The sequence below is a fragment of the Aquarana catesbeiana genome, linkage group LG10 (assembly GCF_042186555.1).
Source record: "Aquarana catesbeiana isolate 2022-GZ linkage group LG10, ASM4218655v1, whole genome shotgun sequence".
Classification (NCBI taxonomy): domain Eukaryota; kingdom Metazoa; phylum Chordata; class Amphibia; order Anura; family Ranidae; genus Aquarana; species Aquarana catesbeiana.
In genome coordinates, this window is record NC_133333.1 from 186,295,043 (window position 1) to 186,315,695 (window position 20,653).

At 44.1% G+C, this 20,653-nt stretch overlaps 1 protein-coding gene across 4 annotated transcripts in view; it reads right to left on the reverse strand.

Annotated features, from left to right (window-relative positions):
* Positions 1–20,653, reverse strand: part of LG10H1orf159 (linkage group 10 C1orf159 homolog) — a 111,569-nt gene that overhangs the window by 54,941 nt on the left and 35,975 nt on the right. For all 4 annotated transcript variants that reach the window (XM_073603069.1, XM_073603066.1, XM_073603067.1 and 1 more), the window contains exons 4-5: positions 16,944–17,013; positions 8,679–8,780 (exon numbers count right to left, since the gene is read on the reverse strand). In XM_073603069.1, the coding sequence (XP_073459170.1) occupies positions 8,679–8,780; positions 16,944–17,013 (172 nt within the window). The remainder of the gene's footprint in view (positions 1–8,678; positions 8,781–16,943; positions 17,014–20,653) is intronic.

Below are 20,653 nucleotides of genomic sequence, written 5' to 3' on the forward strand. Positions count from 1 at the left end.
GCTTCAGATCTTTGTCACAGATTGCCCTCTCTGTCCTTCTAAGAATTGAGTCCCCTACCACCAGAATCGGTCTTTCCTTTCCCTTCACCCCCCCCCCCCCAACTGGAGAAGTTCTCCTCCTGGCAGCTAGGGGAGTCTCTCAGCTCCACCAGTGCTGTCCCTGACTGGTTTCACCAATGTCACTCAATGGAGCGTACTTATTGGGATGTTCCAGCCCAGGCTCGGCCTCCCTGGCACTTTCCCCTCTAACCTTCTTGTCACCCATCTACTCTTTTCTAGTGCCGCCACCTCTTTGTCTCCACTCGTCTCTGTGCTGGCCCCTGCACAAGCACTCAACAATACAATACACAGGTACTCACAGCCAACGTGCACTCAATACACAGGTACTAACGATACACACACACACTGCTCAGGTATACCCAATACTCAGGTACACCCATACACTGTCAGTCAGGTTTCGTAGTTTGTGTCTGTCACTCTGCACAGCCTCTCCTTGTAATCTGACATGAGCAGTTAGTCACCTTCAGTGCCGCTGCTTCACTGATCAGCCTCACACTGTCTCCTGCGGTCTGCACTTCACTTACCTGCCGCCTCTCCCGGTCAGCCTTCCACCTCCCGGTCCAGCTGGATGTCCTCCAACCTCCTCTGTCTGCGTCTGTGGGGCGATGACTGTCCACCCGCTCCTGCGCCATGATGTCCCGCTCTGCCACCGCTCTCGGTCGTGAGGGGGTCCGGTCCTCTGCTCCCTGCTCACACACTCCCTCTCACTCCACGCTGTCTCAGCACTGACTTCCGCGCCAAAAACTCTGCAGCAACACCACCTACAGGCACCATTCCAGTAGGACACAGGCCCAAAAAAAGATTACAAGGAACCGAGGAAGGCAGACAAGAAAGGCATGCCAAGGAAAGATATTCCTCCATGGAAGAAGGGGATGGAGAAGATGATGCCAGATCATATAAAGAAAAATAATATTGCCCAAACGCCTGAGCAATATCGTTTGGCAAAGAGAATAATTGTCTATTACTTCCTTTTATATGGGGTATATACAATGCCGTACCCGGGTCCCTAAGCTTCCCAGCCAACAATTTGCTACATTTATCTCCAAATTCATATGATACCTTCTTGCCTGACTACATTGCTGCTTTAGCTTTAAAAGCGAAGAAGATCTGATATCTGTCGCCTCAGATGAGCAAGATCATTCCCCAAAGAAGGTACCGGTGTCTTCTTATATTGCAATTCAAGGGCCTGAATTTCCTCAAGTAGTTTTTTTATTTGTGCTTCTCGAGCCTTCTTCAAACGGGATCCATGTTTGATCAAGATCCCCTCCAATTACTGCCTTATGTGCTTCCCACATCATGCCCTGGTCACTCCTGGGAGTGTCATTTATCTGACAGTACGCTGTAAGCTCTTTAACCACATCACCCCGAATTTCAGGGGTCTGCAATAGGCTTTCATTCAAGCGCCAACACCATTCCGGGGAGTAAGTCAAGCTACACAGGGAGAGACCGAGCATAACTGGAGCATGATCCAACCACGTTATATGACCTATGGAAACATCTAATACTGAGGCGAGTAATTGATGTGGGACCAAAAACAGATCAATATGAGAATATAGTTAGTGAGGGTCAGAAAAAAAAAAAAAAAAAAAAAGTATAAACTCTCTCCCCCCCATGAAAAGTACGCCGGGCATCTACCAGCTGCAGATCATGCAACGTCCGCAGAATGCGTTTCCTGGAACCAACTGGGACAGAAGAAGTCTGAAGGGAGGTGTCTACTCTGGGATCCAAAGGAACAATAAAATCCCTGAGGATCAATTTACTTTCTGAACTCCGCTAGCTTTGAAAGAACTTTACCAGAAAAAAAAAAAATCTTGATGCAAATTTGGTGCAATCGATTTTGCTTCTTGATTAGAAGCATGATATACACAAGGAAAAAAAATCTGTTCTGGAGAAAAGGAAGTCCGCTCGCCTTAAAATGGGTTTCTTGCACAAATGCCACATCTGTACGAGAGAGCACTTCAAATCATTAAGAAGCATCCTCCATTTTTCAGGGACATCAAGTCCTTTGGCATTTAAAGAAGTCATGCACACCACATCCATCTCCTTTGCAAAGGTAAAGGGACTACAAAAAGAAAAAACCCTAAGGAAGGTACCCACTTCTGAACACACAGGTTCATGTGCATGCAGCCCTATATGGGAAGGTGGTTTTGAAATAACCAAGGAGCTAAGCTTCCAGACCATATTCCCCCAGCTATTTATATAATCACGTAATGTAATACAACCATACAAACCCAATATGTTTTTAGACATACGTTATTATTATTATTATAAAGTATTTATATAGCGCCAACAGTTTACGTAGCGCTTTACAACTTGACAGTACAAATACAATACACTTTGATATAGTAGGAATCAGAGGGCCCTGCTCCTTAGAGCTTACAATCTAAGAGGGAAGGTCAAGAGATACAAGAGGTAATAACTGTGGCTGATGTGCTGATTGAGAAGATAAATGTACAGTTGTTAGGTGGGGGCCGGATAGGCTTCTCTGAAGAGAGGAGTTTTCAGGGATCGTCTGAAAGTGGACGGATTGGGGTAGAGCATTCCAGAGGATGGGGGAGGCTCTGGAGAAGTCCTGAAGGCGAGCATGGGATGAGGTGACAAGGGAGTTTGAGAGCAGGAGGTCTTGGGAGGAGCGAAGAGAACGATTAGGTTGGTATTTTGTGACTAGGTTAGAGATGTAGCTGGGGGCCAGGTTGTGGATGGCTTTGTAAGTTATAGTTAGTATCTTGAATTTAATTTGGTGACTGAGTGGCAGCCAATGCAGGGATTGGCAGAGGGGTGTAGCAGACACTGAGCAGTTTGTGAGGTGGATGAGCCTGGCAGCAGCGTTCATGATGGACTGAAGTGGGGATAGCCTATTTAGAGGTAAACCAATGAGGAGGGAGTTGCAGTAGTCGAGGCTGGAGATGACCAGGGAGTGGATTAGAAGCTTTGTGGTGACATTGGTTAGGAAGGGGCATATCTTGGAGATGTTGCGGAGACTGAGGTGGCAAGCTTTGGATAGTGATAGAATGTGGGGTCGAAAGGTTAGTTCAGAGTCCAGGATTACACCTAGGACCTTGGCGTGGGGAGATGGGTTGATAGTTGAGCCGTTGATATTGACAGGGAAATCAGGGGAAGTGGCACCTGAGGGAGGAAATATCATGAGCTCAGTTTTGGATAGGTTGAGTTTGAGGAAGTGATGTGACATCCAGGCTGATATGTCTGCTAGTAAGTTGGTAATGCGTGAGGAGACAGATGGAGAGAGCTGGGGGGTGGAGAGATAGATTTGGGTGTCATCAGCGTAGAGATGATATTTAAAGCCGTGGGAGGCAATCAACTGACCCAAGGAGGTGGTGTAGATTGAGAAAAGGAGAGGTCCAAGAACAGAACCTTGGGGGACCCCAACAGAAAAAGGAAGAGGAGAGGAGGAAGTAGAGTTGTAAGTGACACTGAAGTAGCGGTGGGATAGGTAGGATGAGAACCAGCGAAGAGTACAGTCACAGAGACCAAAGGAGTGGAGTTTTTGGAGAAGGAGGGGGTGGTCCACTGTGTCAAAGGCAGCAGAGAGATCCAGGAGAAGTAGTACAGAATAGTGTCCATAGGCTTTAGCCATTAGTAGGTAATTTGAGAGTTTAAGGAGAACAGTTTCCGTGGAGTGTCGAGGGCGAAAACTGGACTGAAAGGGATCAAGAAGTTTATTCATGGTCAGATGGTCGCTTAGTCAGTTGTAGACCAGTCTTTCAAGAAATTTGGAGGAGAAGGAGAGTAAGGAGATGGGACGTAAGTTGTTGAGATTGGTGGGATCCAGTGAGGGCTTTTTTAGTATGGGGGTGACTAGCGCATGTTTTAGAGAGTTTGGGAAGATGCCACAAGAGAGGGAGAGGTTGAAAATGTGAGTTAGAGAGTGTAGAATCGAGTCAGGGGGTGAGCGTAGCATTTGAGAGGGAACAGGATCCAGGGGGCAAGTGATTAGATGAGTGCTAGATAAAAGTTTAGCAACCTCAGTAATAGTAGCAGGGTTGAATGAGGGAAGTAATGATTGTGTCTGTGGACATGGGGTGTTGCATGGGGGAGGTTTTTGCGCATTGGTGAGTGAGTTGGTGGGTGGAGGCAGTGGAGGACAGAGTAGAGTGTTGAAGGTAGAGAAGAGTTGACGTGGACTGGATGAGAAGGTGTTAATGAGTGTGATAAAATAGGTCTGTTTGGCAGTGTGAAGGCAGGAGTAGTATTTTAGGAGGGCAGATTTATATTGTGTGAAGTCTTCCTGGGTCTTAGTCTTATGCCACAGGCGCTCAAGAGCGCGGCTACGTTTTCTGAGACTTCTGGTGTCATCTGTTTGCCAGGGTTGTAGCAGTCGGGGCCTAATTCTGTGTGTAGTGAGGGGGGCAAGCTTGTCTAGGGAGGAAGACAGTGAGCTGTTGTAGATGAAAGTAGCTAGGTTGGGGCAGGACAGAGGTGAGATTTTGTCATAGAGGTGATCAGTAGCAGAGTAGAGAAGAGAAGGGTTGAGGTGGCGAAGGTTTCTACGTGCAACTGTTAGGTGGTTGGAGGGAGAAGAGGTGGAAGACAGGGAGAGAGCAAAACTAATAAGGTGGTGATCAGAGAGTGGGAGTGGATTGTTGGAAAGGTTGGACAGAGGGCACAGATAGGAGAAGAAAAGGTCAAGGGTGTTGCCGTTGGAGTGGGTAGGAGCCTGTATCCATTGCTTCAGGTCAAGCGATGAGGTTAGACCGAGAAGTTTAGAAGTAATAGTAGTGTTAGTGTTAACAGGGATGTTGAAGTCCCCAAGAATAATTGTGGGGATTTCAGAAGAGAGAAAGTAGGGTAGCCAGGCAGAGAAGTCATCAAGAAAGGCTGATACTGGTCCAGGGGGCCGGTAGATGACAGCAATTCTTAGAGAAATGGGAGAGAATAGACGAATGCAATGTGCCTCAAAAGAGGAGAGTGTCAGAGAGGGAGGTGGGTGAAGTACCTGATAGGTGCTGCATGGGGCTAGAAGGATACCCACTCCACCTCCCTTCCATCCACTTGGTCTGGGGGAGTGAGTCCAGAGAAGGCCCCCATGGGAGAGGGAAGCAGGAGAAATAGTATCTGATTCATGAAGCCAGGTTTCTGTAATGGCAAGTAGGTTAAAGGAATTTGTGATAAAGAGGTCATGAAGGGCGGTGAGTTTGTTGCAGACAGAACGTGCACTCCACAGGGCACAGGAAAAGGGGGGCTGGTTTTGGAAAGAGGAATAGAGACCAAGTTCTGTGGGTTGCGGCTCCTGCCAGAGGGTGTAGGGGGATGGGAGCATTGGGCAAAGACAGATGATGGTGGGCCAGGGTTTGGGGATATGTCACCAGAGATTAGGAGAAGCAGGAGGGTGAGGGAGGTAAAGTGGGAATGTGATTTATGTGAAGGGGCATGTCTCAGAGTACTGGAGGTTTTATCAGTATATGGATGTAGAATGAGCAAGAGTTGGTAGGAGCAGTAGTAGGGAGAAGACAGAAGGAAGGGTGATATGTATAAGCAGGCGGGTGGAGAGGGGGGGTGAAGGTAAGAGAGTTTGAGGAGAGAGGACAGGAGTGTCAGAAGCAGTGGTAGAGAGTGCATGTTACAGAGTGGAAGGAGAGCTTATTAGAGAGACAGGGTCACCTGCAGTCTGTTAGGTGCTTTCCAGTGCAGATTGCTATATTTGTTTGCTTTGTGCAATCACTGAAGTGCAGAGATTGAAGTGCATATCACTTGTAGAAAGAATCACTTAGAGATAGAAGCCTTAAGGATAGAAGCCATTGCAATGTGCTCCCCGAGCAATGTGCTCACCCCTTAAGGATGCTCAAATTTATACTGTTATAAGGGTGGGGTTAAAGTTCATTAATTAATCATGAGTGACTATAAGAATGCCTAACAATCAAAGTGGACTTTTTGCTTCTAAAGTCAGAATAGCAAGAGGCCAGAGGCCAAGATAAGATCAACACATAAAACTTAGGTAAGACAGTCCAGAGCAACAAATAACAACGTCATGGCTATGCACACAGGGCAACAGATAGAGAAGGCCACATACCAAGACACACACACAGAGACAGCAAGCAAATCCCAATTTCATTTAACGGTGGAAGATGTGGTTGAGCTGACACATACCAAGACACACACACAGACGTTCATGAAAAGCAAAAGAAAGCAGCAAATAACAGTTTTTCTTTATAGAACAAAAAAAAAAAAAAAAGAAAAGAAAAGAAGAAGGGAAAACTCACCATACCTTTAGTCAATATGTTACCCTATCAGAGCTTCTGATGACAACACCTAGCATGTTACATTATACTTCCCTTGGGCCTGTTCCATGATCCCACAACTGCAGGCTATCCGAGGGGTTACTACAGTATATTTATTACCATCCTATCCCAGGTCCTGTCCCAGGTCTGAGCGATAATCTTTCCTGGTCCCCTACAGGGGGGGATCTCCGTCCTATGGCTCTATTGCCATCATTCCCCTCCTACCCCTCCCCTACCCCTCTCAACGTGAAACCTTTTCCACCAAGCCTACTTGTATCAATAAACTCTTTTGGGGATATGGGAGGAGAAGGGACCAAGGCAATACCCCAGATATGGAAGGCAATCCACGGGCCCAAACTTACTTCTTCGGGCTCCGTGGAGGGAACCCTCCTAATTCCACAGTCCACCACCCCACAGTGTACGTAGACTATACTATTAGTGCTAATCATCTCTCTCAAACCAAAAAAGAGGGAACCTTCCCTTTTCTTTCTTCTCCCTCCCCTTTTTTACTCAAAAACTCAAAACCAAAATCTTGTATATATGGCACCTTAAATTTTGGAGCTCCTTTTTTTTTTTTTTTTTTTTTTTATTTATGCTAGTAGGTGTTCTCTTCTAGGGAAATCTATATTATATATATATATATATATATATATATATATATATATATATATATATATATATATATATATATATATATATATATATATATATATATATATATATATATATATATATATATATATATATATAGATTTCCCTAGAAGAGAACACCTACTAGCATAAATAAAAAAAAAAAAAAAAAAAAAAAGGAGCTCCAAAATTTGAGGTGCCATCCCCCCAGTGGTCTATAATTTGGTCTCAAAAAATTCTTAAAGTCGATCTCTAAATATTAACCTGTTCAAAGTCGATCGAAATAAAGAGAAAAAAAATATTCTGCAATCTAGAAAAAAAAAAAAAAAAAAAAAAAAAAAACCTCTGCCAAGTTGGTCTCACGATCTCCAGATTGGGAGGAAGTGTGAGATTGGACATCCCCCTGCTGTTCAGGGAGAGAAATCAGCTGCTATAGAAGGGGATAGAGCTTGTTGTATAGACCTCACTATAGGTTACAGCCAGCTTGGGATTAAAAAAAGCCTCTATCCCTAAGAAAGTAAACAAATCAGGGAGATCAACAGGGTGAAGCAGAACGAATGAAGAGGAGTCTTTCCTCACAGTTAATGAGATGGGAAAAACCCCACCAGTATGTACCACCCAACTGCCTGATCTTGTCTAAAAGTGGACGCAACATCGCCCTTCGTTGTAAAGTAGCTCGGGATAGGTCTGCTAGTATTTTCACCAGGGCCCCATCATGATCAATCTCCCCTGCCTTCCGTGCCTTGCTACTTAACTCTGTATGGGCATAATGGTGTACACGGAATATAACATCACTGGGTCTGTTCAGATCTACTGAGCGAGTTCCCAGGGTTCTCTTCCAAATTAAGTTGCAAAGAGGAGGCATGGGAGACTTGGAGGTCTGTACCGGTTCTAGTTAGGAGATGTGATTTTCCAGGGAAGCCAGAGACGTTTCCCCTGTAGTTAGTCTGATAGCAGCTGTACCTCCGTCTGGACCAGCTTTAGATCCCTGCGATGTACCTTCTCCAGGCGGGAGACCAGCGCCTCCATGTCAACTCGCGTCGGCAAAGCCTGCAGGAAAGCTCTAAGGTCCGAGTCACCCAGCACGGGAGGCGGAGCTCTCTGCTGCTCTGGGAGGCTCAGCCACTGGTCGTCCACAGAGCCCAGTGATACCGAAGAGAGTCCTTGCATAGCTGAAGGGGTAAGTGAGGTGGAATATGCCATCATACAAACCGCCGCACCTCGAATCTCCGATGCTTGAGCCCGAGATGTAGTAGCCCACGTGCACGGTAAAAAAAAATTTGGATCTCGGGCTGAGCAGGTGTTTTTTGTACTTGCTTCTCTTTCTTCTTCATACCGGGTAGTATAAGTGCATCGATAGCTAGATTGCCGGAGGAATGATCAGAGCTCTGTTAGTGTGTGTCTCTACTCCGCCATGTTCAAACCACACCCCCCTGCAGGACTTTTGGCGTTCCGCAAATGCACCGCTCCAGTGTGAAAGCACCCGGGCTTTCACACTGGAGTGACAGGCAAGTCGCTTTACAGGCGCTATTTTTAGTGCTAAAACACCTGTAAAGCACCTCAGTGTGAAAGTAGCCTTTAAATAAAGTATACGCTGCATTAGGAAAAAATGGAATAGAATAAGTTGAATATCACCATACTTTCTTAGCAGCTCAGGATAAGCGAACACCATATTACACCGATTTGTGTGCTCAGTGTGTCATTAATACACTCCAATACACTCCATGAACATATAAAAATTTAATGACTTACTATTTGTGCACTCTGTAAGATTATAAGCCACTTCCTGACTGGAGTCATTTGCACATTTAATACAGGAGGTTCCTCCATTGCTGGGCCATATCTGAAAGCATCCTGGCATACGGAAAACAGACAAGGTAGTGATTACATTTAGGCACTTAGTCTGTTTCAAACACATTATATCGGAAAAACTAAATATTGAACTTTAAAATTTGTCACACCATACCAGTACATTATTGCATAAAGCTCCCGGGGCCATTTAAAAAAAAAATTTAAAGCAGAGGCTTAATTCCACTTTAAGAATTAGTCTCATAATTTGCACCGCCCTTGGCAACCAACCCAAAACTTACATTCTTTAGAGGCAATAGCTTCTCCGTAGGATGTTGAAACCTTGCAAAAACTTCTGAACAAATTAATGGGGTGGGCAACTACATGGCAAATGAGATTTAATGTAGAAAAAATTAAAATAATGCATTTGGGTGGCAAAAATATGAATGCAATCTATACACTGGGGGGAGAACCTCTGGGGGAATCTAGGATGTAAAATGACCTGGGGGTCCTAGTAGATGATAGGCTCAGCAATAGCATGCAATGCCAAGCTGCTGTTAACAAAGCAAACAGAATATTGGAATGCATTAAAAAGGGGAACAACTCCAGAGATAAAACGATAATTCTCCCCCTCTGCAAGACTCTGGTCCGGCCGCACCTAGAGTATGCTGTCCAGTTCTGGGCACCAGTCCTCAGGAAGGATGTACTGGAAATGGAGCGAGTACAAAGAAGGGCAACAAAGCTAATAAAGGGTCTGGAGGATATTAGTTATGAGGAAAGGTTGCGTAGCACCAAACTTATTCTCTCTGGAGAAGAGATGCTTGACAGGGGATATGATTTAAATTTACAAATACCATACTGGTGACCCCACAATAGGGATAAAACTTTTTTGCGGAAGGGAGTTTAACAAGACTCGTGGCCACTCATTAAAATAAGAAAAAAGAGGTTTAACCTTAAACTACACAGAGGGTTCTTTACTGTAATGCCCCGTACACACGGTCGGACATTGATCGGACATTCCGACAACAAAATCCTAGGATTTTTTCCGACAGATGTTGGCTCAAACTTGTCTTGCATACACACGGTCACACAAAGTTGTCGAAAAATCCGATCGTTCTGAACGCGGTGGCGTAAAACACGTACGTTGGGACTATAAACGAGGCAGTAGCCAATAGCTTTCATCTATTTATTCTGAGCATGCGTGGCACTTTGTGCGTCGGATTTGTGTACACACAATCGGAAATTCTGACAACGGATTTTGTTGTCGAAAAATTTTATAGCCTGCTCTCAACCTTTGTGTGTCGGAAAATCCGATGGAAAATGTGCGATGGAGCCTACACACGGTCGGAATTTCCGACAACAAGGTCCTATCACACATTTTCCGTCGGAAAATCCAACCGTGTGTACGGGGCATAATAGTGGCAAGGATGTGGAATTCCCTTCCACAGGTGGTGGTATCAGCGGGGAGCATCGATAGTTTCAAAAAAACATTAGATAAGCACCTGAAAGACAACATACAGGGATATACAATGTAATACTGACATATAATCACACACATTGGTTGGACTTGATGGACTTGTGTCTTTTTTCAACCTCACCTATGTAACTATATGACTTTGCTTACAGTAAAGTTGTCCTTTATAGCCCCCTATCCCTTTCAGTGTACCCAGTAGTGTTAAATACTTCATTTCAGCCCATGGACATTTTCTGAATGCAGTGGGCCTGTGTGCAAGATCCTAAAGTTGGATCCCCTTCAACGATCTACGCTAGACCACTCTTTGCTATGGATGCACACACACTGGGCGTTTAGCAACAAATCATCCATGTCTAGGCTCTGAGGCATTGATCATGTTACCACTCATGTGAGGGGTTATGTGCAATCAGTACGGGTCTTTGATTTTAGCGCACATGACCGGTGTCCCTCACTACTAAGACCCATTACTTGGTTTTACTAAGTTTTATAAATACCTTTTATTATTTGGAATAATTTTTGGGGACTGGTAAGGGAAAGCTTGGCCCATGCATCCACAGGCACTAGTGCAAATGGGCCAGGTGTACATATTATATCATAAATAAATGTGTTGCGCCAAGGTCAAGATTATTCAGTTCAAGTGTCAGTTTACTAACACAAAGTCCCAAGACTGAGGTAATAGGTGAAAATAATCTTGTATTCCAAGCACAGATGGAATCTCTCCACCCTGCAGATTCACCACCACCACATATATGGATGTACTCTTACCAGAGAGCATAGACCTCCTATTCTGGAAGGTCAAAGCAGGCTCATTTATCCCATCCACTACTGTTCCAGCAAGGAAAAAAAAAATAAAAAATTATAAAAACCGCTCTAATAAAAATATTTTACATACTGGATTTAATTTTATGCTGAATTGAAAAAGCAATCCTTTTAATAAAGTCAGCTCTTAAAATGTTTTACACTATTAATGCTTATTTCTTTATTGGGGCTACATTATTGGCTATGACGGCCTGAGTTGAGAGGATTGTTGTCAAGTCCATGGATGGCCTAGAGTGATGATTATCGTTTTTCCTTGCTGGAACAGTGGATGAGATACATGAGCCTGCTTTAACCTCCCAGAATAGGAGGTCTATGCTCTCTGGTAAGAGTACAACCATATATGTGGTGGCGGTAAATCCACAAGGTGAAGGGATTCTATCTGTGCCTGGAATACAAGATTATTTTCACCTATTATCACAATCTTGGGACTGTTTGTGTTATTAATACTTTGTTTTGGAAACTTTTTACACAAATATTAGGTTTAAAAAAATAAATAAAAAATAGACAGATTCTCTGTGCTTTATTAAAAAAAAAAAAAAAAAAAAAGTTTAATTTTTCAAAAGATCTGGTGATAATAAATATTTTTACTGAAGTCAGACCAATGCAGCTGCATCCTAGCACACGGTTACATGGATTTTCAACAAGGATGACCTAGTGACGCATAAAAAAGGTAAGAACTGAAATATGCACGCTGTTTGAAAGAATGTTGTGTTGTGTTTTTCTTCTGTATACACCCCATTCCTTAGTCAGCTCAGCCTGCAGGATTCATGTCATTTAATACTGCTCTCGTGAACTGAAGGGATTTAGGGTGTAACCCTCTATCAGAACAGATGACAGGAGAGGAAAATATCTTTGCAGTGATGTAAAAATCTGCACTACATTAGGAACAATGTGTGGTTATTTAAATTCTTCAGGGCATAAATGGTTTATTGTCTTTTCAAATCTCTCAGTTTTTAAACAGGTTATATAAGCAACAACCAAAACTAATAAAACAGACCAGTGTTAAGCATGTGCTAATTTCCAAGACAGTCATATGACTTGCTGCGAAGCTGAAAAGGTTTATGTTTCACTGCCCTGAAACTAGAATACGGTGCAGAAGTGGGAGAATGGAGGTTTGTGGCAATTTCTTCCACAGATGTCAGCACTCTCGGTTTAAAGGAAGATTCTGTTAAAGTAAACTTAAGAAAGAAGCTTATATTTTCTGACCACCTTCTAAAAATGGCAGCTCTCTGTCATACTTATTCCCTGGCTTTTGTGCATGGCCCTAGCAATGTATAGTTACCCAGCCAAGCTCCCAAGCTGCCATTATGCACTACCTGGGTAGTACAAAACCTCCCCTGTACCCTAGTGCTCTGGCCTTAGCTCAAGTTTGATCCTGGCTTCATAAACTAGAGAACTACTAAGGCCCCTTTCACACTGGGGCGGTTTGCAGGCGCTATTGCACTAATAATAGTGCCTGCAAACCGACCCGAAACAGCCACTGCTGTCTCTCCAGTGTGAAAGCCTCGAGGGCTTTCACACTGGAGAAGTGCGCTAGCAGGACGGGAAAAAAAGTCCTACAGTTCTTTAGAAAGTGCACATCATGTTACAAATCTGTCTTCCTCCTTCAGCACTGGGTGTGGAGTCAGGTTATATAAGCACTGTGTGGACTGTGTGAGCTGATTGGAGGAAAGGCACACCCCCTCTTCCACATAGGCCGAGGAACGAAGAAACTTGCAATGCTGCAGTTTGAATAGACAAGCTCCCTGTTAAATCTATCATATAAAATCATCTCTCATTGCCAGCTCTCCATCCTCACACAGAGACAGCGTGAGGAGGGAGAGCTTCCGTGCTGCAGCTTGTGAGTGCACACAAAAAAAAAAAAAGAAAATACAGTGCCCACAGTACCTGTCAGTGCCATCTGTCAGTGCCACGTATTAGTGCCACCTGTCCCCAGTGCCACGTATTAGTGCCACCTGTCCCCAGTGCCACGTATTAGTGCCACGTATTAGTGCCACGTGTCATCAGTGCCATGTATTAGTGCCACCTGTCATCAGTGCCACGTATTAGTGCCATCTGTCATCAGTGCCACATATTAGTGCCATCTGTCATCAGTGCCACATATTAGTGCCATCTGTCATCAGTGCCACATATTAGTGCCATCTGTCATCAGTGCCACATATTAGTGCCATCTGTCATCAGTGCCACATATTAGTGCCATCTGTCATCAGTGCCACATATTAGTGCCATCTGTCATCAGTGCCACATATTAGTGCCATCTGCCATCAGTGCCACATATTAGTGCCATCTGCCATCAGTGCCACATATTAGTGCCATCTGCCATCAGTGTCATGTGTTATCAGTGCCACGTATTAGTGCCATCTGTCATCAGTGCCACGCGTCATTGTCCTGGTGCTCCAGGGCCTTCAAAAGTGTAATAGGTAGTCAACAAGTTAGATGTGTAATTTATGCTCCTAGAACACGTGACGGTGCTCCCTGAATGTTGGGCCTCTCTGTGGCCAGGCTGTGAAAAAGTCCCACACATGTGGTATCGTAGCAGAATGCATTTTGGGACGTTATTTGTGGTACACACATGCCATGTGAGAATACAATGACAATTTTGTGAAAAAAAAAAATTTTTGCAAAGAATTGGGGGAAAAAAATGACAACATCAAAAACCTCACCATGCATCTTACTAAATACCTTAGAATTTCTACTTTCAAAAAAGGGGTCATTTGTGGGGTATTTGTACTTTCCTGGCTTGTTCGGGCCACAAGAAATGAGATAGGCCACCAGTACATCAGGTGTGATCGATTTTTTATGGTTTGCACCACAGCTTGTAGACTCTCTAACTTTCACACAGACCAAATAATATCCACTAATTTGGGTTATTTTTACTAAAGATATGTAGCAGTATAAATTGTGGCCAAAATTTATGAAGAAAAATTAATCATTTGCAAAATTTTGTCACAGAAACGAAGAAAAATGCGTTTTTTTTTTTTTTTCAAAATTTTCGGTCTTATTTAGTTTATACCGCAAAAAATAAAAAACCCAGAGGTGATCAAATACCACCAAAAGAAAGCTCTGTGTAAAAAAAAAAAAAAAAAGGACAAAAAATTAATTTGGGTATTACATGACTGAGTAATTGTCATTCAAAGTGTGAGCACCGAAAGCTGAAAATTGGTCTGGTCAGGAGGGGTGTTTAAGTGCCCAGTAGGCAAGCGGTTAATGCAGGAAATGCTTTAACTGCTTCCCAACCAACCGCTGCAGTTATACTGCGGTAGGTTGGCTCCCCTGCGCAAGCCGTCGTAGCTATACGTCAGCTCGCGGGGTCGTAGCAGGTGCGTGCCCGCTACACAGCGGGGATGCTGGTACTCATGGCCGACGGTCGCGATGACCGCCTGCCATGAGCGATCGTGAGCAGGAGAGACAGAACAGGGACGAGTGTATGTAAACACAGACATCCCTGTTCTGACAGGAGTGACAGATTGTGTGTTCCTATTAGCTAGTAACCACGATCCGTCACTTCCTCCAGTCAGTCCCCTCCTCCTTCAGTTAGAATCACCTCCCAGGGAACACAGTTAACCCCTTGATCGCCCCCTAGTGTTAACCCCTTCACTGCCAGTGACATTTTTACAGTATTCAATGCAAATTTATAGCATTGATCGCTGTATTAATGCCAATGGTCCCAAAAATGTGTCAAAATTGTCCAATCTGTCCGCCATAATGTCGCAGTCACGATAAAAATCGCAGATCGCCGCCATTACTAGTAAAAAAACAATAAAAATGCTATAAAACTATCCCCTATTTTGTAGATGCTATAACTTTTGCGCAAACCAATCAATATACGCTTATTGTGATTTTTTTTTTTTACAAAAAATATCTAGAAGAATACATATCGGCCTAAACGGAGGGAAAAAAAATTTTTGTTTTGTTTTTTTTTTATATTTTTGGGGGATATTTATTATAGCAAAAAGTAAAAAATAATGCGTTTTTTTCAAGGGTTGTATTATACCTCCCTCCCCTCACCGCATTCAATTTTATATAGCAGGTAGTAGGGAGAATACACAGCATGTCCAGACATAGGGTGAGAGCTGCCCATCTTTTCATGTTGAGAGGCAGGTGATTTGTTGTGGGTGGTTCTAGCAACCAATCATCTGCCTCTTAACAGAAAAGATGGGAAGCTCTCGCCCTCTGTCCGGACATGCTGTGTATTCTCCCTACTACCTGCTATATAAGGTAGGTTTAGTAAGGGAGGGGCATTCACATAAAGGAGACTAGGGTGCAGAGAGGGGCTGTGAAGGGGACAGAGGTGCAAAGAGGGGGGGCTGTGAAGGAGGTGAAAGGAAGAAGGGGGGCTGTGAAAGAGGGGAAAGTGCAATAAAGGGGGCTGTGAAGGGGATGGAGGTGCAAAGAGGAGGGCTGTGAAGGGGATGGAGGTGCAAAGAGGAGGGCTGTGAAGGGGACGGAGATGCAAGGAAGGGGGGACTGTGAAGGGGACAGAGGTGCAAAGAGTGGGGGGCTGTGAAGGTGCAAAGAAGGGGAGGCTGTGAAGGGGACTGAGTTGCAAAGAAGGGGAGGCTGTGAAGGGGATGAGGTGCAAAGAGAGGGGGGGCAGTAAAAGGGATGGAGATGCAAAAAAGGGGGGCTGTAAAAGGGATGGTGATGCAAAAAAAGGGGGGCTGTGAAGGGGACAGAGGTGCAAAGGGGAGCTGTGAAGGGGACTGAAGTGCAAGGAAGGGGGGCTGTTAGGGGACAGAGGTGCAAATAGGGGGGCTATGAAGGGGACTGAAGTGCAAAGAAGGGGGGGTGTGAAGGGGATGGAGGTGCAAGGAAGGGGACTGAGGTGCAAAGAAGGGGGGCTGTAAAGGGTACAGAGGTGCAAAGAAGGGGGCTGTGAAGGGGACCAAGGTGCAAAGAGGGGGGGGGGGGAATGCGAAGGGGACTGAGGTGCAAAGAGGGGGGCTGTGAAGAGGACTGAGGTGCAAAGAAGGGGGCCTGTGAAAAGGGTGGAGGTGCAAAGAAGTGGGGCTGTAATGAGGACCGGAGGGCAAGGAAGGGGGGCTTTGAAGGGGACCGGCCCTGGGGAATGTCTGTGGTCAGGCCTGGGGGGCCCAGGCCTAAATCTGTGTAAGGGGCCATAAAAAAAATCTGATGGCTGCCCTGCTTGGCATACACAGTGACAGCTGATTGGAGGAAAAGCACACACCCACCCCTCCACATAGGAAGAGGAATGAAGAAACATGCAGAGCTGTTCTATGAATAGACCAGCTCTCTGCTTATCTGTCTCTATGCACCCACCCCAACAAAAATTTCCAGCTGCTTTTATCTCCTGTGTCAGAGAACTTGTCAGAAGTTATCATGCTAACAGAGGAACGGAGCAGCAGAGACAGGACTTTATTCTTTAACAACGTCATGAAATAATTTAAAGTCACCAATCATAAAATGTATGCACTCGGTATGTGAAGCATGGTGTATTCCCGGAGCTGATAAAAGCACCTAGGAGTTGTGTGGGTACTTGTACATAAATGACCCAAAGTATTTTCCAAACTCCAACTGCGGGGGTTCCAACCTTCCAAAAATAGTATGCTCTGCATGTTTCATGACTGAAGTCGCTTCTTCAGGAGCTTGTAGTGCATCTACATAAAAACCTAAAATACCTCAGATGTACCCATAGTACTAAAGCACCAACCCTGCCAGATAAAGCATGCAACTGCACCAGGGAATGCAATCCAGATGTACTGAATATTAATCTACATAGCACTTATTTTAGCAGCCTGAACTGCTAAGATGTAAAGCTGTAGCTAGAGAAGAAATAATTACATCTTGCTGTCACACAGCTTCCATACTTATGCAAGAAAACCTTCATTATACACAATTAGGTCAGTATTTCTGTAATTAGGTAGAAGCCTGGCAATGCTGACATTTGTTGGCACTGGCAACAGAAAAATAATTACCTGGACTGCATCTTTGGTCAGCAGGGCATGTGCCGTTTAAAACAAGCCTTTCACTACAGCAATCCGAGACCTGACAAAAGAAAACAAGTGAAGATTAATCTTTTTGTCAATCATGTCTATCTTTCTATAATTACTGAAGGATAAAAAAAAAAATAAATAAATAAATAATACACTCGACAAGATCTCTGAGCAAGGCAACAATCTAAGGCCAACTCCAGGCAACTAAAAAAAAAAAAAAAAAAAAAGTATCCTTTGCAGTGCAGGGGCTTTCCTGGTCATCTACTCCTCTCCCCAGCTAGAATGGTCCCTGCAGCTTCTTCTCCCCCACTATCCAGTGGTCTAGGGTCCTGACATCATTAAGAAGCAGGGACCATCGGTCTGCACTAGACTTGACGATTCCGGGGGACAATCTACCACCGGCACATGGGGGAGCAGACAATCAGGTTAAGTAAAACTTCCTCCTCTTAGAAACAAGCTATTATCCCTTGCACTGCAGATACTGCCCTGATACAAGGAATAAATCTTAAATTTTCCTTGAGTTGGGCTTTAATTTTTATAGCAACAAAAATGGTACTTTGACTGCTGCATTCAATCATACTGTCAACGGTTTAATAGATTACCATCACAGGGAATTGAAGGACATCCTCAGCGTGACTGGATTACAATGCACATGTTCCACCTTCCTGAATAGGGAAAAAAAGTACAATTGTCCCACTGAGCTCCAGAATGGGCAAATATTGTCCAAATACTAGAGACATGTGGTTTGTTTTGTGTATTTCTTCCAGATCTGTGCAGTAATCCAGTGCAGGCGCTTCCTATAATAAAGACCGGTCACTGCTGGTCTCTCTCCATGTGCAAGGTGACTGGTCTTGTGCAGCTCCTAGTGGGTGGAACTGCTGGGTCCCTCAAACAAGCTCTGCAGAGGGAGGGGTACAATAAAATGAAAAAGGTTTGTGCCTGGAGTTCAACTTTATGCACGCCAAGCAGGCTCGGACTGGCCAAAGAGCACCCCGGGGCCGCATGTCCTAACAAGAGTAGACAAATGTGACCGAGAGCTCCAGAGGGTGAGAACTGTGACATAAAATATGCAATTATTACTGTTGGCTCTGACCTGTGGGTCTCGGTCTGCCACAAACCATGTGGGCCTCTAGGGAGTGACAATGACCAAGCAGGACTCTGAGGTCTCCCGGACCGGTCCGTCCTTCTGTATCACTGCAGAGGTAGCTGCCTGTAAAAACCCAGAATCTGTTACGCAATTCTATTTTCTACTTCCATATAGGGTCTGTGACACAGGCAGGAACTTGCACTGCTCAAGTAATCCTCCCGCTCCAGTGTGTCAGCCAACGCAGAGTTCAATAGAGGATGCCGGCACTCAGGGAGGGACAGTAGGATGATAGCCTAGGCAACCCGTCGGAGGAGGAACAAAGATGTGTCAGGCTACGCACATAGTTTAGAATACACAATGTGCTTAGGATAGTTCTACAAAACTTAAACTGAATCCAGGGTGCAGTTATTTTGTCCTGCGATTTTGAATATAACAAATATATGGCAAAAAATGTAGTAGATTTTACCATTTTTTTATTGTTTTGAATCGTTCATTAAAGATGTAGCACTTTATTTACTGCATTCATGCTTTCATTTATTATCATATATTTCCATAACTCGAAATGATTGATAAATTACAGTGATTGTAGGAGGCTAAACATAACCAAAAAGACAGAAACCGGTAGTAAAAAACAATAAAATGAAAAAAAAGGGCTGCTCAGTCTAAAATGCTCAGGCCTATTTCTTGTCCCAGTCCGGGCCTAATGCCAAATGTATGTCTGGATAAAAAAAAAAAAAAAAAAAAAAAAAAGAAGTGTTTGTGTGTATAATATAATTATAATAATAATAATTTATACACAGTATCTCACAAAAGTGAGTACACCCCTGACATTTTTGTAAATATTTTATTATATCTTTTCATGTGACAACACTGAAGAAATGACACTTTGCTACAATGTAAAGTAGTGAGTGCACAGCTTGTATAACAGTGTAAATTTGCTGTCCCCTCAAAATAACTCAACACACAGCCATTAATGTCTAAACCGCTGGCAACAAAAGTGAGTACACCGCTAACTGAATATGTCCAAATTGGGCCCAAAGTGTCAATATTTTGTGTGGCCACCATTCTTTTCCAGCACTGCCCTAACCCTCTTGGGCATGGAGTGCACCAGAGCTTCACAGGTTGCAACTGGAGTCCTCTTCCACTCCTCCATGACGGGATCATGGAGCTGGTGGATGTTAGAGACCTTGCGCTCCTCCACCTTAAATTTGAGGATGCCCCACAAACGCTCAATAAGGTTTAGGTCTGGAGACATGCTTGGCCAGTCCATCACCTTTACTCTCAGCTTCTTCAGCAAGGCAGTGGTCGTCTTGGAGGTGTGTTTGGGGTCGTTATGTTGGAATACTGCCCTGCAGGCCAGTCTCCGAAAGGGAAGGGATCATGCTCTGCTTCAGTATGTCACAGTACATGTTGGTATTTATGGTTCCCTCAATGACCGGTCGCTTCCCAGTGCCGGCAGCACTCATGCAGCCCCAGACCATGACACTCCCACCACCATGCTTGACTGTAGGCAAGACACATTTGTCTTTGTACTCACCTGGTTGCCGCGACACACGCTTGACATCGTCTGAACTAAATAGGTTTATCTTGGTCTCACCAGACCACAGGACATAAATTTCAGTAATCAATGCCCTTAGTGTGCTTGTCTTCAGCAAACTGTTTGCGGGCTTTCTTGTGCATCATCTTTAGAAGAGGCTTCCTTCTGGGATGACAGCCATGCAGACCAATTTGATGCAGTATGCGGCGTACGATCTGAGCACTGACAAGCTGACCCTCCACCTCTTCAACCTCTGCAGCAATGCTGGCAGCACTCCTACGTCTATTTCCCAAAGACAACCTCTGGATATGATGCTGAGCATGTGCACTCAACTTCTTTGGTCGACCACGGCGAGGCCTATTCTGAGTGGAACCTGTCCTGTTAAACCGCTGTATGGTCTTGGCCACCGTGCTGCAGTTTAATTTCAGGGTCTTGGCAATCTACTTATAGCCTAGGTCATCTTTATGTAGAGCAACAATTATTTTTTTTAAGATCCTCAGAGAGTTCTTTGCCATGTTGAACTTCCAGTGACCAGTCAGAGTGAGAGCGGTAACACCAAATTTAACACACCTGATCCCCATTCACACCTGAGACCCTGTAACACTAACGAGTCACAAGACACCAGGAAGGGAAAATGGCTAATTGCGCCCAATTTGGATATTTTCACTTAGGGGTGTACTCACTTGTGTTGCCAGTGGTTTAGACATTAATGGCTGTGTGTTATTAATTTGAGAGGACAGCAAATTGACACTGTTATACAAGCTGTACACTCACTACTTTACATTGTAGCAAAGTGTAATTTCTTCAGTGTTGTCACATGAAAAGATACAATAAAATATTTACAAACATGTGAGGGGTGTACTCACTTCTGTGAGATGCTGTGTGTGTATATATAATATATATATATATATATATATTTTTTTTTTTACACATACATACACACTGGATACTGTACATACACACACACTGCAATAAAAAATAAAAGCATATTTTACTACAGGAAATATTTATTACCACTGAAAAATTAATGTTTAGTACTTTTTTGTGATGTTTTATTCTGCAGTCACA